This window comes from Tachyglossus aculeatus, chromosome 22, assembly GCF_015852505.1.
Source record: "Tachyglossus aculeatus isolate mTacAcu1 chromosome 22, mTacAcu1.pri, whole genome shotgun sequence".
Lineage (NCBI taxonomy): Eukaryota > Metazoa > Chordata > Mammalia > Monotremata > Tachyglossidae > Tachyglossus > Tachyglossus aculeatus.
In genome coordinates, this window is record NC_052087.1 from 35,402,914 (window position 1) to 35,429,017 (window position 26,104).

Sequence of the window (26,104 nt, forward strand, 5' to 3'; positions counted from 1 at the left end):
ATGGGGAATGGGACCCTCAGGGACACAGAAGCCATCGACGGGAAGCGCGTGCGGTGCGAATGAGCTTGGGAATCTGGAGCCACACATCCCAGCACCCTCATCTCCCTCCTCCTGACTCTTCTTTTCCTTCTCTCCACAGCCATGTCAAGCCAAAGAAGACCAGGAAAGGACGGCTTAGGTCAGTGGCAGCAATGAGAGTCCCCCCATCTTACCTCCTTCTCTTCCCCACAGCACCTGTATATATATTTATATACATTTGTACATATTTATTACTCTATTTATTTATTTATTTTACTTGTACATATCTACTCTATTTATTTTATTTTGTTAGTATGTTTGGTTTTGTTCTCTGTCTCCCCCTTCTAGACTGTGAGCCCACTGTTGGGTAGGGACCGTCTCTATATGTTGCCAACTTGGACTTCCCAAGCGCTTAGTCAAGTGTTCTGCACACAGGAAGCGCTCAATAAATACGATGGATTGATTGATTGATTCCCAAGCGCTTAGTGATTCCCAAGCGCTTAGTACAGTGCTCTGCACACAGTAAGCGCTCAATAAATATGGTTGATTGATTGATTGATTGATGGGCAGGGGTGGTCATCGTCATCCTCAACGGTCCCGCGCGTTCTCTGGCCACTGCTCCGTACCATCCAGGGGGCCAGTTCTGGGGCCCAGTTCCCAGGGGGTGACTGACACCCTCGCCCACAGTTGCATAATTAGTCTTAATCAGCGTGGCTCAGTGGAAAGAGCCCGGGCTTTGGAGTCAGAGGTCATGGGTTCAAATCCTGGTTCAGCTGTGTGACTTTGGGCAAGTCACTTCACTTCTCTGTGCCCCAGTTCCCTCATCTGTAAAATGGGGATAAAGACTGTGAGTCCCCCGTGTGGGACAACCTTGTAATCTCCCCAGCGCTTAGAACAGTGCTTTGCACATAGTAAGCGCTTAATAAATGCCATCATTATTATTTCTAGACTGTGAGCCCACTGTTGGGTAGGGACCATCTCTATATGTTGCCAACTTGTACTTCCCAAGCGCTTAGTACAGTGCTCTGCACACAGTAAGCGCTCAATAAATACGATTGATTGATTGATTGATTGACCGTCTCTCTATGTTGCCAACTTGTACTTCCCAAGCGCTTAGTACAGTGCTCTGCACACAGTAAGCGCTCAGTAAATACGATTGAATGAATGAATAAACAGCAGACAGAGGACACAGTTGCTCCGGGCCCCACGTACACCCGTCCGTGAATACCGCAGCATCACACCTCTTTCCCTCCCCATTCCCAGGAACAGCCAACTTGTATTCCCACATTCACCCTCTTTATTCTTCCTTGGCTTTTTGCAAGAGAGTCTGGAAATATCAGCATCTCGTATAGGGGCAGAACTTGGTCTGTAAAAGCGCTTTGCCAGGACGCCGGGGAACTTTTTGAGATGACCTGCTTTATGGTCACCTTTCGGGTGACCGTATTATGGTCGCTTATAGGGCAAGCGGTGAGATGCTAACAGATGTCAGAGACCCAAGTAACCCAAGACCCAAGGAGCAGCATGGCCTAATCAAACGATCGTTATTTATTGAGCGCTTATTATGTGCAGAGCACTGTACTAAGCACTTAAAATAAGGAATCAGTTTCTGGTTCCACTGGGGCTCGAACCCAGGACCTTCTGTGTGTAAAGCAGACGTGATAACCACTACATTATGGAACCACTTGAACTAATGGGTAGAACTCTGGCCCGGGAGCCAGAAGACCCCGGGTTCTAATCCTGCCTCCGCCGTGGGACCTTGGACAAGTCATTTAGCTACCCTGTGCCTCAGTCACCTCATCTGCAAAATGGGGATTAATAATAATAATAATTTTGGTATTTGTTAAGCGCTATGTGCCAAGCACTGTTCTAAGCGCTGGGGAGGATACAAGGTAATCAGGTTGGCCCATGGGGGGCTCACAATCTGAGCCCCTTCCTTCCTCTCCCCCTCGTCCCCTTCTCCATCCCCCGCATCTTACCTCCTTCCCTTCCTCACAGCACCTGTATATATGTATATATTTGTACATATTTGTACATATTTATTACTCTATTTATTTATTTTACTTGTACCTACCTATTCTATTCATTTTATTTTGTTAGTATGTTTGGTTTTGTTCTCTGTCTCTCCCTTTTAGACTGTGAGCCCGTTGTTGGGCAGGGACCATCTCTATATGTTGTCAACTGTACTTCCCAAGCGCTTAGTACAGTGCTCTGCACACAGTAAGCGCTCAATGAATATGATTGATTGATTGATTGATTGATTAATCCCCATTTTACAGATGAGGTAACTGAGGCACAGAGAAGTAAAGTGACTGGCCCAAAGTCACACAGGATTGGAACCCATGACCTCTGACTTCCAAGCACGGGCTCTTTCCACTGAGCCACGCAGCTTAATCAGCCACGTTGATTAAGACTGTGAGCCCCATGTGGGACACGGATTGGGTCCAAATTGATTAGCTTGTCTCTACGCCAGCACTTAGGACAGTGCCTGGCACATAGTAAGCGCTTAACAAATGCCATTTAAAAAAATTTTAAAACCCCAAAAATGTAAGGCGGCAGATGGCACAGCAGGCAGGAGCAGTTGAACTTTCCCTCTTCAAACCTCCCTTCTTCTCCCTCCCCACCCTTAAACCAGAAGGAGACATTTTGGGGCCTGGCCCTTCTCCCTCCCAGTAATAATAATAATAATGATGGCATTTGTTAAGAGCTTACTATGTGCGAAGCACTATTCTAAGCGCTGGGGGGGGTATGAGGTGATCAGGTTGTCCCACATGGGGCTCACAGTCTTCATCCCCATTTTCCAGATGAGGTCACTGAGGCTCAGAGAAGTGAGTGTCTTGCCCAAGGTCACACAGCAGACATGTGGTGGAGGTGGGATTAGAACCCATGACCTCTGACTCCCAAGCCCGGGCTCTTTCCACTGAGCCACGCTGCTTCCAATCGCAGTACAAATCACATTTTGCACAGTGGGTGGAGAAGGAGGTCTCGAGTATATATATATATATATATACACTCACCTGTATATATGCATATATGTTCACCTTTATATATGTATATATGTTTGTACATATTTATTACTCTATTTATTTATTTATCTTACTTGTACATATCTATTCGATTTATTTTATTTTGTTAGTATGTTTGGTTTTGTTCTCTGTCTCCCCTTCTAGACTGTGAGCCCGCTGTTGGGTAGGGACCGTCTCTATGTGTTGCCGACTTGTACTTCCCAGGCGCTTAGTACAGTGCTCTGCACACAGTAAGCGCTCAATAAATATGATTGAATGATTGATTGATAGAGGAACGGCAGAGTGGGAGAAGGAAATAAAGCAAAAAAACCTAAGCTGGTGAGCGAATGAAGGTGTGGGGAGAGAGCCAGATGGGGATGCATGAGCTTCCAACCTGTTTTGTCTCCTCAGGGTTGTTTCCAATCAGGCTGAGCGGCTCCAGCTCCCATTGCCAGGGGGTCCTGGAGGTGAAGATCCGTGGTTCCTGGAGCAATGTGTGCCTGGGATCCTGGAAGCAGAATACTTCCCAGAACCACCAGCATCTGGACTTCCAGAACCAGGATGCATGGAATGGTGTCTGCAAAGAGCTGAACTGTGGGGAGGCCTTGATTGTGTGGGCCGCCCTGGATTTCCCCGGTTACGAAGAGCAGGCCCAGAAAATTCTCTGTCATGGCCAAGAACTTTCCTTTTCTAACTGCAGCCGCCAAACCTCAAGCAGCAGCTGTCCCAAGCATCTGACCCTGGTCTGTCTAGGTACGGTAACTGAAACTCTCCCCTCACCTGATCTCTAATCTCTGAGCCCCGGGTGGGGCAGGGACCGGGGCTGATCTCATTGGATCGTATGATTTTACGTGCCAAGCATTCGGCACAGTGCTCGGCAAACGGTAAGAGCTTAGCAAATGCCACCATTATTAATATTTTTTCCCCATTCGCTCGCCTGATCTTCTTTCCGTTTCAGAGCCAACTCCTGCCTCACCTGCGCCCACAAGCCCCCAGCCCACCACCCAGCCTAAATCCACTGGTAAGAAAAGTCAAAGGCTCCTTAAACCGTAGACCGTGAGCACCTTGTGTGATGGGGACTGTGTCCAACTTGATTCAATCAACTGTATTTATTGAGCATTTACTGTGTGCAGAACTTGATTATCTTGCATTCATTCATTCCATCAATTGTATTTATTGAGCACTCACTGTGTGCAGAGCACGGTACTAAGCACTTGGGAAGTGCAAATCGGCAACATATAGAGACGGTTGCAACCTGACAACGGGCTCACAGTCTAGAAAGGGGGAGACAGGCGATGAAACAAAACAAGTAGACAGGTGTCAATACCACCAGAATAAATAGAATTATAGCTATATAGACATCATTAATAAAATAGGGTAATAAATATATACAAATATACGCAAGTGCTGTGGGGAGGGGAAGGAGGTAGGGTAGAGGGAGGGAGGGAGGTGATGAGGAAGGGAGGAGGAGAGGAAGAAAGGGGGGGCTCAGTCTGGGGAGACCTCCTGGAGGTGGTGAGCTCTCAGTAGGGCTTTGAAGGGAGGAAGAGAGCTGGCTTGGTCGATGTGCGGAGGGAGGGCATTCCGGGCCGGGGGAGGACATGGGCCGGGAGTCGACGGCGGGACAGGCGAGAACGAGGCCCACAGTGAGGAGGTTAGCAGCAACAGAGGAGTGGAGGGTGCGGACTGGGCTGGAGAAGGAGAGAAGGGAGGTGAGGTAGGAGGGGGCGAGGGGATGGACAGCCTGGAAGCCCAGGGTGAGGAGTTTTTGCTTGATACGAAGGTTGATAGGCAACCACTGGAGATTTTTGAGGAAGGGAGTGACAGGTCCAGAGTGTTTCTGTACAAAAGAAATCCGGGCAGCAGAGTGAAGTATAGACTGAAGTGGGGAGAGGCAGGAGGATGGGAGATCAGAGAGGAGGCCGATGCAGTAATCCAGTTGGGCTAGGATGAGAGACTGAACCAGCAAGGTAGCGGTTTGGATGGAGAGGAAAGGGTGGACCTTGGAGATGTTGTGGAGGTGAGACCAGCGGGTTTTGGTGATGGATTGGATGTGTGGGGTGAATGAGAGAGCAGAGTCAAGGATAATAATAATAATAATAATGATAGCATTTATTAAGCACTTACTATGTGCAAAGCACTGTTCTAAGCGCTGGGGAGGTTACAAGGTGATCAGGTTGTACCATGGGGGGACTCACAGTCTTAATCCCCATTTTACAGATGAGGGAACTGAGGCCCAGAGAAGTGAAGTGACTTGCCCAAAGTCACACAGCTGACACTTGGCAGAGCTGGGGTTTGAATCCATGACCTCTGACTCCAAAGCCCAGGCTCTTTCCACTGAGCCACGCTGCTTCTACCCCAGTGTTTAGTACAGTGCTTGGCACATTATAAATGGTAAACAAATACTTTATTATTATTGTTAATTATTATTAATAATAATTATTATTATTGTTGTTATTATTATACCCAGAAGGAGAGTGTGAGCATGGCATAGTGGTTAGAGCACAGGCCCGGGCATCAGAAGGTCATAGGTTCTAATCCTAGCTCTGCCACTTGTCTGTTGTGTGACGTTGGGCACATCACTTCACTTCTCTGTGCCTCAGTTACCTCATCTGTAAAATGGAGATTGAGACTGTGAGCCCCATGTGGGACAACCCGATTGCCTTGTATCCACCCCAGAGCTTAGGACCGCACCTAAAGCTTAAAAAATACCATCATTATTATTATATCAGTATTATGCTCTCCCAAGCGCTTAGGACAGTGCTCTGTTCACAGTCGACTGATTGTCATGACATGTAGAGAGGAGGTGAGGGCGGGCGGGGAAGACACTTCCTCCCTACCAGCAGAGTGATGTTTTCACGGTCACGTCGACCTCCCACTTGGAGGGGCAGCAGAGGCCGGAGGAGAGGCCGAGCCGCTCTGCCCCCTCATGATGGCTATTCGTTCATTCATTCATTCGGTGGTATTTATTGAGCGCTTACTGTGTGCAGAGCACTGTACTGAGCGCTTGGGAAGTACAAGTTGGCAACTTATAGATGAAGATCCTAGAGCTTCAGATCATCGCATTGGCCATTCTAAGGACCTCATGATCCCCCCACACACCCGCGAGTCCCATGGAACTTGGTTCAGCCTCAGCATATAAAGGGGTCAGGCCCGATTTGACGCCAGAGAGACCCAGTTGAGTCATTGTAGGCTCAGCCCCAGGGCCCGCAGGATGGCAGGGTGGCGTTGGAGGAGAAAGGAGAACATTTTCCACCCACTCACTTGAGGCATTTGAGCCGAAGTCATTTCCTGTCAACAAGTCATAAAGCTGTACAGCCTCATCCGGCACCCAAAACCTCCACCTTCATCGGTTGTGGGGGGAAGGGGGAGGCTGCTTTCTCCGAGGGTCCCTGACCACCGCAGGAGCCGATCTCCCGGGGGTCCTTCTGGTGTCCCATCTCTCCCCACCCCTCCCAGTTTTGCTGCTGCAGATACTTATGGCTCCCTTCTCATTCTGAGGTGAAAGCTAGTGGGGCTTCTTGTGGAGGAGCAAGAGGGCCAGGGCATTCATTCATTCATTCAATCGTATTTATTGAGCGCTTACTGTGTGCAGAGCACCGTACTAAGCGCTTGGGAAGTACAAGTTGGCAACATATAGAGACGGTCCCTACCCAACAGCGGGCTCACAGTCTAGAAGGGGGAGACGGAGAACAAAACAAAACATATTAACACAATAAAATAAATAGAATAGATACGTACAAGTAAAATAGAGTAATAAATATGTACAAACATATATACATATATACAGGTGCTGTGGGGAAGGGAAGGAGGTAAGATGGGGGGACGGAGAGGGGGACGAGGGGGAGAGGAAAGAAGGGGCTCAGTCTGGGAAGGCCTCCTGGAGGAGGTGAGCTCTCAGTAGGGCCTTGAAGGGAGGAAGAGAGCAAGCTTGGCAGATGGGCAGAGGGAGGGCATTCCAGGCCCGGGGGATGACGTGGGCCGGGGGTCGATGGCGGGACAGGCAAGAACGAGGCCTAACGGTGAGGAGATTAGCGGCGGAGGAGCGGAGGGTGTGGGGTGGGCCGGAGAGGGAGAGAAGGGAGGTGAGGTAGGAGGGGGCGAGGGGATGGACAGCCTTGAAGCCCAGGGTGAGGAGTTTCTGCCTGATGTGCAGATTGATTGGTAGCCACTGGAGATTTTTGAGGAGGGGAGTAACATGCCCAGAGCGTTTCTGGACAAAGACATCCGGGCAGCAGCATGAAGTATGGATTGAAGTGGGGAGAGACAGGAGGATGGAAGATCAGAGAGAAGGCTGATGTAGTAGTCCAGACGGGATAGGATGAGAGCTTAAATGAGCTTGAACGAGCAGGGTAGCGATTTGGATGGAGAGGAAAGGGCGGATCTTGGCAATGTTGCGGAGGTGAGACCGGCAGGTTTTTGTGACGGCTTGGATGTGAGGGGTGAACGAGAGAGCGGAGTCGAGGATGACACCAAGTTTACGGGCTTGTGAGACGGGAAGGATGGTAGTGCCGTCAACAGAGATGGGAAAGTCAGGGAGAGGGCAGGGTTTGGGAGGGAAGACAAGGAGTTCAGTCTTGGACATGTTGAGTTTTAGGTGGCGGGCAGACATCCAGATGGAGATGTCCTGAAGGCAGGAGGAGATGCGAGCCTGGAGAGAGGGGAAGAGAGCAGGGGCAGAGAGGTAGATCTGAGTGTCATCAGCATAGATATGATAGTTGAAGCCGTGGGAGCAAATGAGGTCACCAAGGGAGTGACTGTAGATTGAGAACAGAAGGGGACCAAGCACTGAACCTTGGGGAGCCCCCACAGTAAGGAGATGGGAGGGGAAGGAGAAGCCTGCAAAAGAGACTGAGAATGAATGACCAGAGAGATAAGAGGAGAACCAGGAGAGGATGGAGTCTGTGAAGCCAAGGTCGGATAGTGTGTTGAGGAGAAGGGGGTGGTCCACAGTGTTGAAGGCAGCTGAGAGGTCTAGGAGGATTAGGACAGAGTAGGAGCCGTTGGATTTGGCTAGCAGGAGGTCATTGGTGACCTTTGAGAGGGCAGTTTCCGTGGACTGTAGGGGACAGAAGCCAGACTGGAGGGGATCGAGGAGAGAGTAGGTGTTGAGGAATTCTCAGAGATGGATAGGTGGTTAGATCCCAATTACCTTGTATCTACCCCAGCGCTTAGTACAGTGCCTGGCACAGAGTAAGCGCATAACAAATACCACTGTTATGATTATCTCCTTGCTGATTTGAGAAAGTCCAGCCATATCTCTGTCCCAGAAGCCCAGCAGCAGCCACGGTTTCTCTGAGCCTCTCTGTCCCCGTTTTTCTCCCAGGCAGTCCGGGCCTCTGGCTGCTGCAGGGAGACCACCACTGCTCCGGAACGGTGATTTTCTACGACGGACTGACCGTGGGCACCATCAGCTACAATAAAAACACCTGGAACAAGACCCTGGGGAACAGAATCTGCCGGACCCTGGATTGCGGGAACTACCTAGACGTCTTGAAGGATCAGGAGGCGAAAGCGAGCTTACCGATGAGCTGGGAGATCATCGATGGCTCGTGCCCTCCCCTCCACACCTGCTTCAACAAAAGCAGCCCCCAGGACACCCCGTCCCTGGCTGTTGTCTGCTCTAGTGAGTGTGGGGCCCCTCTCCTGGTAGCAGCCCGGCTCAGTGGAAAGAGCCCGGGCTTGGGAGCCAGAGGTCATGGGTTCTAATCCCGGCTCCGCCACTTGTCAGCTGGGTCACCAAGCCACTTAATTTCTCTGGGCCTCAGTTACCTCATCTGGAAAACGGGGATTAAAACTGTGAGCCCCCCGGGGGACAACCTGATGACCTTGTATCCCCCCCCCCAGCGCTTAGAACAGTGCTTTGCACATAGTAAGCACTTAACAAATGCCAGCATTATTATAGCATCTGGGAAACTCTCTCTCTCTCTCACCCACCCCGGGGTTCGGCGGGACATACGGGTCCATGGATCCATACTGAGAAGCAACATGGCCTAGTGGGTAATAATAATAATAATAATGGCATTTCTTAAGCGCTCTTACTATGTGCAAAGCACTGTAGAGCACGGGCCCGGGAGTCAGAAGGTCACGGGTTCTAATCCTCACTCTGCCACTTTGTCTGCTGTGTGACCTTGGGCAAGGCAAGCAGCATGGCTCAGTGAAAAAGAGCACAGGCTTTGGAGTCAGAGGTCATGGGTTCAAATCCCCACTCTGCCAATTGCCAGCTGTGTGACTTTGGGCAAGTCACTTCACTTCTCTGGGCCTCAGTTCCCTCATCTGTCAAATGGGGATTAAGACTGTGAGGCCCTCCGTGGCTCAACCTGATCACCTTGTCACCTCCCCAGCGCTTAGAACAGTGCTTTGCACATAGTAAGTGCTTAATAAATGCCATTATTATTATTATTACTTCACTTCTCTGGGCCTCAGTTACCTCATCTGGAAAATGGGGATGGAGACTGCGAGCCCCATGTGGGACAGGGACAGCAGACAGGGACTGTGTCCAACCTGATTCGCTTAGAACAGTGCCTGGCACATAGTAAGAGCTTAACAAATACCATCATCATCATTATCATTATTATTATTATTATTATCATTATTATTATTATTATTAACAGCCATAGGGTGGGAAGAGCTGCCCAGGGCCAGCGATACCCCAAAGGCAGGAGGGCAGGAGCCTATACTGGGCTGCCATCTAGGGTACAGAGCTGGGCTGGAGAGCGGGGAACCAGGGGCCGGATGATTCAGCCAGAGGAAGGAAACTCAACCCAATCCCCCTCGCTCCGGTCCTCTCCGTCTCTGCGCTTTCCCCTTCTCAGATTTCCAACCAGAAGTGAAAAGCCGGCTGACGGGAGGAACCAGCCACTGCAGCGGAGTCATGGAGGTGTTTCACCAGAGCAGCTGGAAAACTCTGGGGAAACTCCAGAGCGATTCAGTGTGGACGGACGTGTGTCAGCGGCAGGAGTGCGGGGCCCTCGTCTCCAAAGAGACGCTACAAGATTCCAGCAGAAAATCCCGGGAGATGATCAGATGCCTGAAAGTAAACCTCTCCGAGTGTTACACCTTCGAGGATTGCCCCTCAGCCTGCAAAGGCGTCACTGTCACGTGTAAGTGACAACCCCGCTCCCGGGTTGGTTCTGGGGCTCTTTGCCGAGAGGTTGGGCAGAGGTCCCTTCAGCAAAGCAGCTCTATTTCCTTCTCCCAGGTCTGGATCCGAACCCAGCCCCCTTGGGCGCCGGCACCGTGATGAGCGTCATCTTGACGCTGATTCTCATGGGGATCCTCTTGGTCATCTGCGGCCCTCCGGCCTACAGGAAGATCGTCAAGAAATGTAGGTGGCAACGACGCCCTCCTTTAGGGCGACGACTTCTTCGTCTCTCCCTTCACAGGATGCTTTTCCCTACTGTTGGCAGGGAAGGTGGCCATAGCTGATCCTCGGAGGCAGGGACAGTGACCCTGGAAGACCAGAGCGGCTCCTGAATGGATGCTTCCTTCCAGTAATAATATAATAATAATAATAATGGCATTTATTAAGTGCTTACTGTGTGCAAAGCACTGTTCTAAGCGCTGGGGAGTTTACAAGGTGATCAGGTTGTCCCACGGGGGTCTCACAGTCTCCATCCTCATTTTACAGATGAGGTAACTGAGGCCCAGAGAAGTGAAGTGACTTGCCCAAAGTCACACAGCTGACAATTGGTGGAGCTGGGATTTGAACCCACAACCTCTGACTCCAAAGCCTGGGCTCTTTCCACTGAGCCATGCTGCTTCTGTAGTGTCACTCCTAACTCTATCCTTGGGCTGGGGCCATAAAGTAGGGAATAGATCAATCAATCAATCAATCAATCAATCATATTTATTGAGCGCTTACTTTGTGCAGAGCACTGTACTAAGCACTTGGGATAGACCCAGGGGCCCTTCTTGAGTGGAGAGATGCAGGCAATACAGCTGGACACGACTCTGATGTCTAGAGCACAGGCTTGGGAGTCAGAAGGACCTGGGTTCTAATCCTGGCTCTGCCACTTCATTCATTCATTCATTCAATCGTATTTATTGAGCACTTACTGTGTGCAGAGCACTAATAATAATAATGGTATTTGTTAAGCGCTTACCATGTGCAAAGCACTTCTAAGCACTGGGGAGGTTCCAAGGTGATCAGGTTGTCCCAGTTTTTATCTCCATTTTCCAGATGAGGTAGCTGAGGCACAGAGAAGTTAAGTGACTTGCCCAAAGTCACACAACTGACAGGTGGTGGAGCCGGGATTTGAACCCATGACCTCTGACTCCAAAGTCCGGGCTCTTTCCATTGAGCCACGTTGCTGTACTAAGTGCTTGGGAAGTAGAAGTCGGCAACAGACAAAAGCGGTCCGTACCCAACAACGGGCTCACAGTCTAGAAGGGGGAGACAGACAACAAAACAAAACACTTGTCTTCAGCATGACCTTGGGCAAGCCACTTAACTTCTCTGTGCCTCAGTTACCTCATCTGGAAAATGGGGATTATGACTGAAAGCGCTATATTCATTCATTCATTCAATTGTATTTATTGAGCGCTTACTGTGTGCAGAGCACTGTACTAAGCGCTTGGGAAGTACAAGTTGGCAACATATAGAGATGGTCCCTACTCAACAGTGGGCTCACAGTCAAGATGGGACAGGGACTGCATCCAACTCAATTACCTTGTATCTACCCCAGCGCTTAGTATACTGCCTGGCAGATAGGTAGTGCTTAACAAAACCACAATTATTATTATTATTATTATTTTTCAGGCAGGAGGGGATTTGGGTTGGCCATGTTGTAGGACGGAAAGAGGGAGGGGAGTCGTTTTTCAGGAGGAATAAAGAGTATTGACTGCATGAGAAAAGGCAATTCAGTCCACAGTCAATCGTTACTGTCCCAGCCAAGGATTCTTGGATTCAGCTTCAAACTCTGTCACTATCATGCTGTGGGGCCAAGGGACAGTCCCTTAACCTCTCTGTGCCTCCATTTCCTCCTTGGGATTATAGGCCACAGTAGGTAGGGACTGAGCTTTGGACATCTTTGGATGTAGTGGAGTGGTGAATTAATCAATGGCATTTATTGAGCATTTACTTTTTGCAGAATGCTATACTGGGCACTTGGGAAAGTACAATATAATACAGCTAGAGACACGTTTTCCCCCTCTAGACTGTAAGATCACTGTGGGCAGGGAATGTATCTATTTATTATTATATTGTTCTCTCCCAAGTGCTTAGTACACAGAAAATGCTTTGCATGCAGTAAGCGCTAGACAGTGAGCCCGTTGTTGGGTAGGGATCGTCTCTATATGTTGCCGACTTGTACTTCCCAAGTGCTTAGTACAGTGCTCTGCACATAGTAAGTGCTCAATAAATATGATTGAAGGAATGAATGAACAAAGACGATTGGATGAATGAATAAACATTCCCTGTCCACAAGGAGCTTACGGTCTAGAGGGATGATGGGGGGGTGGTAAAGGATGGAGGAAATAAACACATCACGAATAGCACAGAATATTCTCTATTCATTCATTCATTCAATCGTATTTATTGAGCGCTTACTGTATGCAGAGCACTGTACTAAGCGCTTGGGAAGTACAAGTTGGCAACATATAGAGACAGTCCCTACCCAACAAAGGGAAAGGGAAAGGGAATGAAGCCTCCAGAAGGGTTTAGATCGATTCCTCTGTCTCCCCCTTCTAGACTGTGAGCCCACTGTTGGGTAGGGACTGTCTCTATATGTTGCCAACTTGTCCTTCCCAAGCACTTAGTACAGTGCTCTGCACACAGTAAACGCTCAATAAATACGATTGATTGATTGATTGATTCCTGGCAACAGATTAATGGGCTAAAGGATTGGGCGGGGGAGATTCAATGTTGTTCCTCCCCTATACTTAGGATGTGAACCGCATGGGAGACAGGGATTAAATTGGATCTACCCAGAGCTTAGTACAGTACTCTGCACACAGTAAGCGCTCGATAAATACCATTGATTGATCGATTGATTTAGGGGAGGAATTCCAGATGATTCATCCATTCCCATTATAACAGACGGATAATCGCTCTCCCCCACTTCAAAGCCTTATTGAAGGCCCATCTCCTCCAAGAAGCCTTCCCTAACTAAGCCCTCCTCTCCTCTTCTCCAGCTCCCTTCTGCATCACCCTGACTTGCTCCCTTCATTCACCCTCCCTCCCACTCCCACAGCACAGCATAATAAATCTGTAATTTATCTTTTATTTATGTATATTACTGCCTGTCTTACCCTGTAGACCGTGAGCTCGTTGTGGGCTGGGAATGTGTCTGTTTGATGCTGTATCGTTCTCTCCCAGCGCAGTGCTTTGCGTACAGTAAGCACACAAATACGCCTGAATGAATGAGTGAAGGAATGGATGTGACTTTGACGCTTCCTCTAAAGCATCTTTGGTCATCCCGGAACTGTGGGCTGGATTCATTCATTCAATCATATTTATTGAGCGCTTACTGTGTGCAGAGCACTGTACTAAGCGCTTGGGAAGTACAAGTCGGCAACATCTAGAGACGGTCCCTACCCGACGACGGGCTCCCAGTCTAGAAGGGGGAGACAGACAACGAAAGAAAACCCGGAGACAGGTGTCAAAATCGTCAGAATGAATAGAATTACAGCCATACGCACATCCTTAACAAAGTAAACAGAATAGTAAATATGTACAAGCAAAATAAATAAATAATAGAGAAGCAGCGTGGCTCAGCGGAAAGAGCCCGGGCTTTGGAGTCAGAGGTCACGGGTTCAAATCCCAGCTCCGCCAATTAATAATAATAATAATAATTTTGGTATCTGTGCTTACTATGTGCCAAGCACTGTTCTAAGCACTGGGGGGGATACAAGGTAATCAGGCTGTTCCACATGGGGCTCACAATCTTAATCCCCATTTTCCAGATGAGGGAACTGAGGCACAGAGAATAAATAAATAAATAATAATAATAATGGCATTTATTAAGCGCTTACTATGTGCAAAGCACTGTTCTAAGCGCTGGGGAGGTTACAAGGTGATCAAGTTGTCCCATGTGGGGCTCACAGTCTTAGTCCCCATTTTACAGATGAGGTAACTGAGGCCCAGAGAAGTGAAGTGACTGGCCCAAAGTCCCCCAGCTGACAATTGGCAGAGCTGGGGTTTGAACCCATGACCTCTGACTCCAAAGCCCTGCCAATTGTCAGCTGGGGGACTTTGGGCAAGTCACTTCACTTCTCTGGGCCTCGGTTCCCTCATCTGGAAAATGGGGATGAAGACTGCGAGCCCCATGTGGGACAACCTGATCGCCTTGTATCCCCCCCAGCGCTTAGAACAGTGCTTTGCACATAGTAAGCGCTTAACAAATAGCATCATTATTATAAATAGAGTAATAAATCTGTACCAATATATTAGAACAGTGCTTTGCACATAGTAAGCGCTTAACAAATAGCATCATTATTATAAATAGAGTAATAAATCTGTACCAATATATTAGAACAGTGCTTTGCACATAGTAAGTGCTTAACAAATAGCATCATTATTATAGAGTAATAAATCTGTACCAATATATATACAAGTGCTGTGGGGAGGGGAAGGTGGATGGACCACGGAGGAGGCTGACTAGAGCACCTTTTCTGTTCTGTGCCCTGTATAGTTCGCCAGAAGAAGCAACGTCAGTGGATCGGCCCCACGAGAATGAACCAGAACGGTAAGCCATCTCTCAACGCCGGGCCCCTCACTCTGGGGGAGGCCATCTTTATGATAGCATTTATTAAGCGCTTACTATGTGCAAAGCACTGTTCTAAGCGCTGGGGAGGTCACAAGGTGATCAGGTTGTCCCACGGTGGGCTCCCAGTCTTCATCTCCGTTTTCCAGATGAGCGAACTGAGGCCCAGAGAAGCAAAGTGACTGGCCCAAAGTCATCACCATCATCATCAATCGTATTTATTGAGCGCTTACTATGTGCAGAGCACTGTACTAAGCGCTTGGGAAGTACAAATTGGCAACATAGAGAGACAGTCCCTACCCAACAGTGGGCTCACAGTCTAAAAGGGGGAGACAGAGAACAAAACCAAACATACTAACAAAATAAAATAAATAGAATAGATAGGTACAAGTAAAATACATAAATAAATAAATCATCATCATCATCATCAATCGTATTTATTGAGCGCTTACTATGTGCACAGCACTGTACTAAGCGCTTGGGAAGTACAAATTGGCAACATATAGAGACAGTCCCTACCCAACAGTGGGCTCACAGTCTAAAAGGGGGAGACAGAGAACAAAACCAAACATACTAACAAAATAAAATAAATAGAATAGATAGGTACAAGTAAAATACATAAATAAATAAATCATCATCATCATCATCAATCGTATTTATTGAGCGCTTACTATGTGCACAGCACTGTACTAAGCGCTTGGGAAGTACAAATTGGCAACATATAGAGACAGTCCCTACCCAACAGTGGGCTCACAGTCTAAAAGGGGGAGACAGAGAACAAAACCAAACATACTAACAAAATAAAATAAATAGAATAGCTAGGTACAAGTAAAATAGAGTAATAAATATGTACAAACATATATACAGGTGCTGCGGGGAAGGGAAAGAGGTAAGATGGGGGGGATGGAGAGGGGGACGAGGGGGAGAGGAAGGAAGGGGCTCAGTCTGGGAAGGCCTCCTGGAGGAGGGGAAAGTCACACAGCTGGCAATTGGCAGAGTGGGGATTTGAACCCACGACTTTGACACCAAAGCCCGGGCTCTTTCCACTGAGCCGCGCTGCTTCATCTTGGCCTCGGATGGGCTCCAGTGGGCCGGAGGTGGGGGGCCGCTGGGGTGACGACGACGCTCTGACCCAAGTCAGCAGGCGGCGGCGGGGAGGATGGTCGGGGCCTTTTGATCTCCGGCGCTCCTTCGACAAGTGTTGGCCGCTCAGTTGTGGTCAGCTGAAGGGCTGACACCTGCAGTGTGGTTAAGTGGTTTGTGGTCACTGGGACCTCAGATGGCGAGGTGTAAGGGCTGCCCCTCTGCCTTGCTTGTCACGGTCGCTCGGCCTGACTCCGTCCACCTAGGCGCCCCGCTCGGCTCTCTCAAAGGGGCCGATTCGTCTCCATCATCATCATCATCATCATCAATCAATCAATCGATCGTATTTATTGAGCGCTTACTATGTGCAGAGCACTGTACTATGCGCTTGGGAAGTACAGATTGGCAACATAGAGAGACAGTCCCTACCCGACAGTGGGCTCACAGTCTAAAAGGGGGAGACAGAGAACAAAACCAAACATACTAACAAAATAAAATAAATAGAATAGATATGTACAAGTAAAATAGAGTAATAAATATGTACAAACATATATACATATATACAGGTGCTGTGGGGAAGGGAAGGAGGTAAGATGGGGCGGATGGAGAGGGGGACGAGGGGGAGAGGAAGGAAGGGGCTCAGTCTGGGAAGGCCTCCTGGAGGAGGTGAGCTCTCAGTAGGGCCTTGAAGGGAGGAAGAGAGCCAGCTTGGCGGATCTCATCGAAGAGAAGCAGCGTGGCTCAGTGGGAAAAGCCTGGGCTTTGGAGTCAGAGGTCATGGGCTCAAATCCCGTGTCTGCCACTTTTTTTTTTTTTGTATTTGTTAAGCGCTTACTATGTGCAAAGCACTGTTCTAAGCGCTGGGGGGATACAAGGTGATCAGGTTGTCCCACGGGGGGCTCACAGTATTAATCCCCATTTTACAGATGAGGGAACTGAGGCACAGAGAAGTGAAGTGACTTGCCCAAGTTCGCACAGCAGACAAGTGGCAGAGCAGGGATTAGAACGGACTCTCAGGCCCATGCTCTAGCCACTAGGCCATGCTGCCGCCACTTATCTGCTGTGTGATGTGTTGCCAATTTGTACTTCCCCAGCGCTTAGTACAGTGCTCTGCACATAGTAAGCACTCAATAAATACGATTGATGATGATGATGATGACCTTGGGAGAGTCATTTTTCTGTGCCTCAGTTCCCTCATCTGTAAAATGGGGATTAAGACTGTGAGCCCCATGTGGGACTGTGCCCAACCTGATTGTCCTGTGTCTACCCATTGCTTAATACAGTGCCTGGCACATAGTAAATACTTAACTACCATAAAAAAGAATAATAATAATAATGGCATTTATTAAGTGCTTACTATGTGCAAAGCACTGCTCTAAGCGCTGGGGAGCTTACAAGGAGATCAGGTTGTCCCACGGGGGGCTCACAGTCAATCCCCATTTTACAGATGAGGGAACTGTGGCACAGAGAAGTGAAGTGACTTGCCCGAAGTCACACAGCTAACAATTGGCGGAGTCAGAATTTGAACCCATGACCTCTGGCTCCCAAGCCCGGGCTCTTTCCACCGAGAGAGAGAGAGAGAGAGAGAGAGAAAGAGAGCATTCACAGTTAGAAGTCAGCATTTCAACACTGTGGGAAATCTTCTTGGATAGTTTAACCCCAAACTTCCACCCTTTCCAGCTTCTCCCAGAGACATAAAGCAGCGTGGCTCAGTGGGAAGAGCCCGGGCTTTGGAGTCAGAGGTCAAGGGTTTGAATTCCGGCTCCGCCACATGCCCGCTGTGTGACCTTTGGGCAAGTCACTTCACTTCTCTGAGCCTCAGTTACCTCATCTGTAAAATGGGGATTAAGACCGTGGGACAACCTGATCTCCAGCGCTTAGAACGGTGCTTTGCACATAGTAAGCGCTTAACAAATACCATTATTATTGTTATTATTATTATTCTCTGGGCCTCAGTTACCTCATCTGTAAAATGGGGATGAAGATTGTGAACCCCCCCCGTGAGACCACCTGATCACCTTGTAACGTCCCCAGCGCTTAGAGCAGTGCTTTGCACATAGTAAGTGCTAAATAAATGCTATCAATAAGAAGCAGCACGGCGTAGTGGATACAGCACAGACCTTGGAGTCAGAAGGTCACGGGTTCAAATCCTGCTCCACCGTTTGCCTGCTGTGTGACCTTGGGCAAGTCACTTCTCTGTGCCTCAGATACCTCCACCGCTGGTCTGCTGTGTGACCTTGGGCAAGTTACTTCACTTCTCTGGGCCTCAGATACCTCATCTGTAAAATGGGGATTGAGACTGTGAATCCCATGTGGGACAAGGACTGTGTCCAACCCAATTTGCCGACTTGTACTTCCCAAGCGCTTAGTACAGTGCTCTGCACACGGTAAGCGCTCAATAAATACGATTGAATGAATGAATGAACGAATTTGCTCATATCCACCCCGGCACTTTGTATAATGCCTGACACGTCGTAAGTGCTTAGCAAATACCATTGTTATTATTTATTGAGTGCTTACTATAGGCAGAATTAGTAGATGGGTTCCCTGCCATAACGAGTTTACAGTCTAGAGGGGGAGATAATAATAATGATGATGATGGCATTTATTAAGCGCTTACTACGTGCAAAGCACTGTTCTAAGCGCTGGGGAGGTTACAGGTGATCAGGTTGTCCCACGGGGGGAATCACAGTCAATCCCCATTTTCCAGATGAGGTCACTGCGGCCCAGAGAAGCGAAGTGACTTGCCCAAAGTCACCCAGCTGACGATTGGCGGGGTGGGGATTTGAACCCATGACCTCTGGGGGAGAAGTATAGTAAACGACTCTTCTCGCTCGCTCTCATTCAGTGTCATTCCATCGCAACCAAACCATGACCGTCCGGCCCCAGGTGGAAAACCCCGGAGCGTCCACCACGGAGAACGACTACAGCCGCACACCCAGGAACTCCAACCTCTTGCAGCCTCCCAGGAACTCCAGCCTCTTAGCTTATCCAGGTAAGGGATGGATCATCATCATCATCAATCGTATTTATTGAGCGCTTACTATGTGCAGAGCACTGTACTAAGCACTTGGGAAGTACAAATTGGCAACATATAGAGACAGTCCCTACCCAACAGTGGGCTCACAGTCTAAATGGATATTATTATTATTATAATATGGATATTATTATTATTATACCCATATTATTATTATTATTATTATTATTATTATTATTATTATTATTAGGAGACTCACCGCCCACAGTGTTAAAAGCTTCTATTACACATCCAAAGTGGACCTCAGTGCAGCTCACTAAGACACTGAGGCAGAGGCGCTGCCCCTTCGCCCGGCTTGTCACGGTCTCCCGCCCCGATACCGTCCATCATTATCATCATCATCATCAATTGTATTTATTGAGCGCTTACTATGTGCAGAGCACTGTACTAAGCGCTTGGGAAGTACAAATTGGCAACATATAGAGACGGTCCATACCCAACAGTGGGCTCACAGTCTAAATGGATAATATTATTATAATAATATGGATATTATTATTATTATCCCCATATTATTATTATTATTATTATTATTACTATTATTAGGAGACTCACCGCCCACGGTGTTAAAAGCTTCTACTACACGTCCAAAGTGGACCTCAGCGCAGCTCACTAAGACACTGAGGCAGAGGCGCTGCCCCTTCGCCCGGCTTGTCACGGTCTCCCGCCCCGATACCGTCCATCATTATCATCATCATCATCAATCGTATTTATTGAGCGCTTACTATGTGCAGAGCACTGTACTAAGCGCTTGGGAAGTACAAATTGGCAACATATAGAGACAGTCCCTACCCAACAGTGGGCTCACAGTCTAAATGGATAATATTATTATAATAATATGGATATTATTATTATTATACCCCTATTATTATTATTATTATTAGGAGACTCACTGCCCACAGTGTTAAAAGCTTCTATTACACATCCAAAGTGGACCTCAGTGCAGCTCACTAAGACACTGAGGCAGAGGCGCTGCCCCTTCGCCCGGCTTGTCACGGTCTCCCGCCCCGTTACCATCCATCATTATCATCATCATCATCAATTGTATTTATTGAGCGCTTACTATGTGCAGAGCACTGTACTAAGCGCTTGGGAAGTACAAATTGGCAACGTATAGAGACAGTCCCTACCCAACAGTGGGCTCACAGTCTAAATGGATATTATTATTATAATAATATGGATATTATTATTATACCCATATTATTATTATTACTATTATTATTATTGTTATTATTATTATTAGGAGACACGCCGCCCACGGTGTTAAAAGCTTCTATTACACGTCCAAAGTGGACCTCAGCGCAGCTCACTAAGACACTGAGGCAGAGGCGCTGCCCCTTCGCCCGGCTTGTCACGGTCTCCCGCCCTGATACCGTCCATCATTATCATCATCATCATCAATCGTATTTATTGAGCACTTACTATGTGCAGAGCACTGTACTAAGCGCTTGGGAAGTACAAATTGGCAACATATAGAGACAGTCCCTACCCAACAGTGGGCTCACAGTCTAAATGGATAATATTATTATAATAATATGGATATTATTATTATTATACCCCTATTAGTATTATTATTATTAGGAGACTCACTGCCCACAGTGTTAAAAGCTTCTATTACACGTCCAAAGTGGACCTCAGTGCAGCTCACTAAGACACTGAGGCAGAGGCGCTGCCCCTTCGCCCGGCTTGTCACGGTCTCCCGCCCCGATACTGTCCATCATTATCATCATCATCATCAATCTTATTTACTGGGCGCTTACTATGTGCAGAGCACTGTACTAAGCGCTTGGGAAGTACAAATTGGCAACATATAGAGACAGTCCCTACCCAACAGTGGGCTCACAGTCTAAAAGGGGGCTCACAGTCTAAAAGGGAGCTCACAGCACAACAGTGACGTTGGGATGTGTCCCCCTTTTAGACTGTGAGCCCACTGTTGGGTAGGGACTGTCTCTATATGTTGCCAACTTGGACTTCCCAAGCGCTTAGTACAGTGCTCTGCACACAGTAAGCGCTCAATAAATACGATTGATCATGATGATGACGTTGCCCCCAGAGTTGCCCAGGCCCAGATTCTGCCCTCCAGGGACTCGTGTGCTACGTTCCCCCAAGTCCGTTCATCCCTGATGGGGACCAGAGAAAGATCCCTATCGCGGTCCGTCTGTCCTAAGGACCACTTGTACTTCCCAAGCGCTTAGTCCAGTGCTCTGCACACTGTAAGCGCTCAATAAATACGATTGAATGAATGAATGAATGAAACGTCCTGCAAAGGGCTTATATTTATTTATGTTAATATCTGTCTCCCCCTCTAGGCTGTAAGCTGGCTGTGGGCAGGGAATGTGTCTGCTTTATTCATTCATTCATTCATTCATTCATTCAATCATATTTATTGAGTGCTTATTGGTATTGGTATTTTTTTTTGTTAAGCGCTTACTATGTGCCAAGCACTGTTCTAAGAGCTGGGGGAGATACAACGCAATCAGGGTTGTCCCACGTGGGGCTCACAGTCTTAATCCCCATTTTACAGATGCGGTAACGGAGGCACAGAGAAGTGACTTGCCCAAAGTCACACAGCTGACAAGTGGCGGAGCTGGGATTTGAACCCATGACCTCTGACTCCTAAGCCTGTGCTCTTTCCACTGAGCCACGCTGCTTCTCTAAGCAGCGCACTGTATTGTGTGCGGAGCACTGTACGAAGTGTTTGGAAAGTAGAGAAGCAGCGTGGCTCAGTGGAAAGAGCCCGGGCTTTGGAGTCAGAGGTCATGGGTTCAAATCCTGGCTCTGCCCATTGTCAGCTGTGTGACTTTGGGTGAGTCACTTCACTTCTCTGGGCCTCAGTTCCCTCATCTGTAAAATGGGGATGAAGACTGTGAGCTCCACATGGGACAACCTAATCACCGTGTATCCCCCCAGAGCTTAGAACAGTGCTTCGCACATAGTAAGCGCTTAACAAATGCCATCATTATTACTATTATAGTAAGTGCTTAACAAATGCCATCATTATTACTATTATAGTAAGTGCTTAACAAATGCCATCATTATTATCATTATTATTCTCTGTGCCTCAGTTACCTCATCTGTAAAATGAGGATAAGACTGTGAGCCCCAAATGGGACAACCTGATAACCTCGTAACCTCCCCAGCACTTAGAACAGTGCTGTGCACATAAGAAGCGCTTAATAAATGCCATCATTATTATTATTATTACAATTCAGCAACAGAGAGACAATCCCTGCTCACAATGGGCTCACAGTCTAGAAGGGGGGAGACAGACATCAAAACAAGTAAACAGGCATCAACAGCATCAAGATAAATAGAATTATAGATATATAGACACAACAGAACAAGTAAAACAGGCATTAATTTATTGTTGTTTATTGTTGTATTGTACTTTCCCAAGTACTAAGTACAGTGCTCTGCACACAATAAGTGCTCAATTAATACGATTGAATCAATTAATTATCGCCTCCCCTATTAGCAGAAGCTCCGCTCTGGATGCAGTCCTATAGAAAGCAGCGTGGCTCAGTGGAAAGAGCCCGGGCTTTGGAGTCAGAGGTCATGGGTTCAAATCCTGGCTCCGCCAATTGTCAGCTGGGTGACTTTGGGCCAGTCACTTCACTGGGCCTCAGTTCCCTCATCTGTAGAATGGGGATGAAGACTGTGAGCCCCCCGTGGGACAACCTGATCACCTTGTCACCTCCCCAGCACTTAGAACAGTGCTTGGCACATAGTAAGCGCTTAATAAATGCCATCATTATTATTATTAGCAAGGCTATCTTCAATTAATCAATCATATCAATTAGTCATATCTATTTAGCGCTCACTATCTGTACAAAGGGCTTGGGAGAGTACAATACAACAATTTAACAGACACACTCCCTGCCCACACTGAGCTTAAAGTCTAGAGGGGATCTTACGGTTAAAAATTAGAGAAGCAGCATTGCCTAGTGGAAAGAGCCCGAGCCCGGGAGTCAAAGGAACTGGGTTCTAATCCTGCCTCCATCACTTGTCTGCCTTGTGATCTTAGGCAAGCCCTTAAGCTTCTCTGTGCCTCCCTTTCCTCATCTGTAAAATGGGGATTAAGACTGTGAGGCCCATGTGGTTCATGGACTACGTCCAGGCTGATTAGTTTATATCTACCAGTACTTAGAACAGTGGTTGGCATGAAGTAAACACTTACCAAATACCATTACAAAAAAGAAATGGTATTTGTAGAGTGCTTATTGTGTGCAGAGCACTGTGCTAAATGCTTAAACCGAGTTGATGGATGCGATCCCTGACCACAAAGAGCTGCTGTCTACAGTGAGAGAGATATTAAAAGAAATTGCAGACAGGGGAATTAGCAGGATAGGTACATAAGTACCTTGGAGCTGGGGTGAGAGCATCAAAGTTCCTAAGGGGTTCAATGCCACATGCAAAATTATCCCAGAAGGGTGGGCGGATTGGGAAATTAAGGGTTTAGTCAGAGAAGGCCCCTTGGAACAGACGTTCATTCATTCAATTGTATTTATTGAATGCTTTCTGTGTGCACAGCACTGTACTAAACGCTTGGGAGAGTACCGTACAACAATAAACAGACATTCCTTGCCCACAATGAGCTTATGGTCTAGAGGGGGGAGACAGACATTACTATAAATAAATAATGTACATCATCATCAATCGTATCTATTGAGCGCTTACTGTGTGCAGAGCACCGTACTAAGTGCTCGGGAAGTACAAGTTGGCAACATATAGAGACAGTCCCTACCCAACAGCGGGCTCACAGTCTCAAAGAGTGGGCTCACAGTCTAAAAGTACATAAAATGTAATAGTAATAATGATAATAATGATGGTATTTATAAAGGGCTTACTATGTGCAAAGCACTGTTCTAAGCGCTGGGGAGGTTACAAGGTGATCAGCTTGTCCCACAGGGGGCTCACAGTCTTCATCCCCATTTTACAGATGAGGTAACTGAGGCACAGAGAAGTGACTTGCCCAAAGTCAACACAGCTGACAATTGGCAGAGCCGGGATTTGAACCCCTGACCTCTGACTCCAAAGCCCGGGCTCTTTCCACTGAGCCACGCTGCTTCTCTATAGTAACTGAGGTATTAAGCGCTATGTGCAAGGCACTGGACTAAGTGCTAGTCAGAGGTCATGGGTTCAAATCCAGGCTCCGCCGCTTGTCGGCTGTGTGACTTCGGGCAAGTCACTTCCCTTCTCTGGGCCTCAGTGACCTCATCTGTAAAATGGGGATTAAGACTGTGAGCCCCACGTGGGACAACCTTGTATCCTCCCTGGCGCTTAGAACGGTGCTTGGCACACAGTGAGCGCTTAACAAATACCAAAATGAATTACAAGCAAATTGGGATGGACGCAGTCCCCGTCCCACGTGGGATTTTAGGAGGGTTTTGAAGGAGAGCGGATAGGGAGGGGAGGGAGTTCCTGGTCAGAGCTGGAATGTGGGTAAGGGGTAGGCGTCCAGATAAGTGAGATCGATCTGATGCTGGATCTAATACCCCCTTACAAAATGGTCTTGGCCTTTTCCAGCTCTCGAAGGGGCCCTGACTCAGGCCTCCAACGCCCCGGACAACTCCTCTGACAGCGACTACGACCTGCACGGGGCCCAGAGGCTGTGACGGGACACGGGCCCGAACCCACGCCCGGCCGCCCTCAGGCCCACAGCCTCCCCCTTTACAGGTAGACCCTTCTCGGCACGGCACGGGGGACGCACGGCAAATCTCGTTAGTTTTCAGCACAGAAGTCAGGAAATGCCAAAGAGCGGTGAGGTGGGCCCTGGACTCGACTGAAGGGATGGATCGCTTCGCCCGACCCTGAAACTTTTGCCACCCGAGAGTTCTCCGGCGACGGATTGTGTCAAGGAGCTGGGATCTGAGGGAGAGCAGTTAGCAACAACTCCTGCAGGGCAGCCTCCCGTTGTTTCTTCAGTCTTTTGCCCCCTGAAACTGTTCCTCTGGGGAGCGTGGCCTTCTCACGCACACCGAGCTGGGGGACAAAAACAGGAACATGAAAGAATCACCCGAAACTGTTTTCCTGAGACCATTTCTGCACTAATCACCTTGAATGATTCTCCAGTCTACTTAGAGCCCTCAGGCTTCTTCTCCAAGCATAAACCCATCCCGCTTGGTCCACCTCCAAATATATCTTCGTCCCATGTAACCGGAGGCATCCCCGAGTTCAGGGTATCGAACCCCATCCCTTGAAAAATGCAGACTATCTCTCCAATCGGCTCCCCCGAGTTGTTCACCTTTCCGCGGGTGACAAAACTAGAACAAAGATCATGGGGAGGTATTGAATTTATTCTCATTCCTTCCTCCCCGAATAATCAATCAATCAATCAATCATATTTACTGAGCGCTTACTATGTGCAGAGCACTGTACTAAGCGCTTGATCAACGCTGTCAGCTGTGTGACAGCTGAATAATCAACTCCTCTTGAGGCCCAAGGGGAAATGCCCCTGTGCTGGGGGGAGGAGAGACTTTCAGGAGGCGGGAAGAATTATCCAAACACAGGAAAGTGAGAATGGAAGGGAGAAAGAAGGAGAGACCGTCCCAGGAAGCCAGAAACCCAGAGCCAGGGAGAAAGAGAGGGAGGCTGAGAAAGAAGGAGAAAGACACAAACTTCAGCTTCTCTTTCCCCACTCTGGCCACCATATCTCCCTCCCATCACTATGCCCCCCTCCTTTCACCTCCCCCCTTCCCACCACCAATCAATCAACCAATCAATGGCACTTATCGAGCACTTACTATGTGCAGAGCACTGTACGTAGCGCTTGGGAGAGTTCGCTACAACAGCACTGGCAGACACGTTTCCTGCCCGTAATGAGCTTACAGTCGAGAGTGAGCCTAACTGGAAGAGGGCCTGTGAGGGGGAAAGGAGAAGGGGCCAGGGCTCTTTGAATAGCTGGAGCTCGAGGAGTACAGTGTAGCCAGGGAAATAATAATTGAAATAATAATAATAATAATGGCATTTATTAAGCGCTTACTATGTGCAAAGCACTGTTCTAAGCGCTGGGGAGGTTACAAGGTGATCAGGTTGTCCCACAGAGGGCTCACAGTCTTCACCCCCATTTTACAGACGAGGTAACTTGAGGCCCAGAGAAGTTAAGTGACTTGCCCAAAGTCACCCAGCTGACAAGTGGCGGAGCCGGGATTTGAACCCGTGACCTCTGACTCCATAGCCCGTGCTCTTTCCACTGAGCCACACTGCTTACCCGTAATGATTGTGGGATTTCTTAAAGTGCTTATTACGCACCAATGCTGGGG

The 26,104-nt window shown here is 48.2% G+C and overlaps 1 protein-coding gene and 1 non-coding gene across 2 annotated transcripts; one reads left to right on the forward strand and one right to left on the reverse strand.

Annotated features, from left to right (window-relative positions):
* CD5 (CD5 molecule) lies at positions 1 to 24,538 on the forward strand. The gene is made up of 10 exons (XM_038765340.1): positions 1 to 53; positions 140 to 178; positions 3,448 to 3,773; positions 3,979 to 4,041; positions 8,347 to 8,646; positions 9,836 to 10,123; positions 10,222 to 10,347; positions 14,654 to 14,707; positions 18,657 to 18,803; positions 24,369 to 24,538. The coding sequence occupies exons 1-10, from the start codon at positions 1 to 3 to the stop codon at positions 24,455 to 24,457; spliced, it is 1,485 nt and encodes a 494-aa protein (XP_038621268.1). The 3' UTR covers positions 24,458 to 24,538.
* Positions 1,626 to 1,698, reverse strand: TRNAV-UAC. Its single transcript has one exon. It is a non-coding gene; the product is annotated as a tRNA-Val (tRNA).
* Positions 24,539 to 26,104: the final 1,566 nt, after the last annotated feature.

Bases quoted from the DNA above. Each gene is read 5' to 3' on its own strand.
- CD5 (XM_038765340.1), top strand. From the start codon at position 1: ATGGGGAATGGGACCCTCAGGGACACAGAAGCCATCGACGGGAAGCGC. The intron at 54-139 runs GTGCGAATGAGC...TTCTCTCCACAG, and splicing joins ATCGACGGGAAGCGCGTGCG to CCATGTCAAGCCAAAGAAGA. The intron at 8,647-9,835 runs GTGAGTGTGGGG...TCCCCTTCTCAG, and splicing joins CCTGGCTGTTGTCTGCTCTA to ATTTCCAACCAGAAGTGAAA.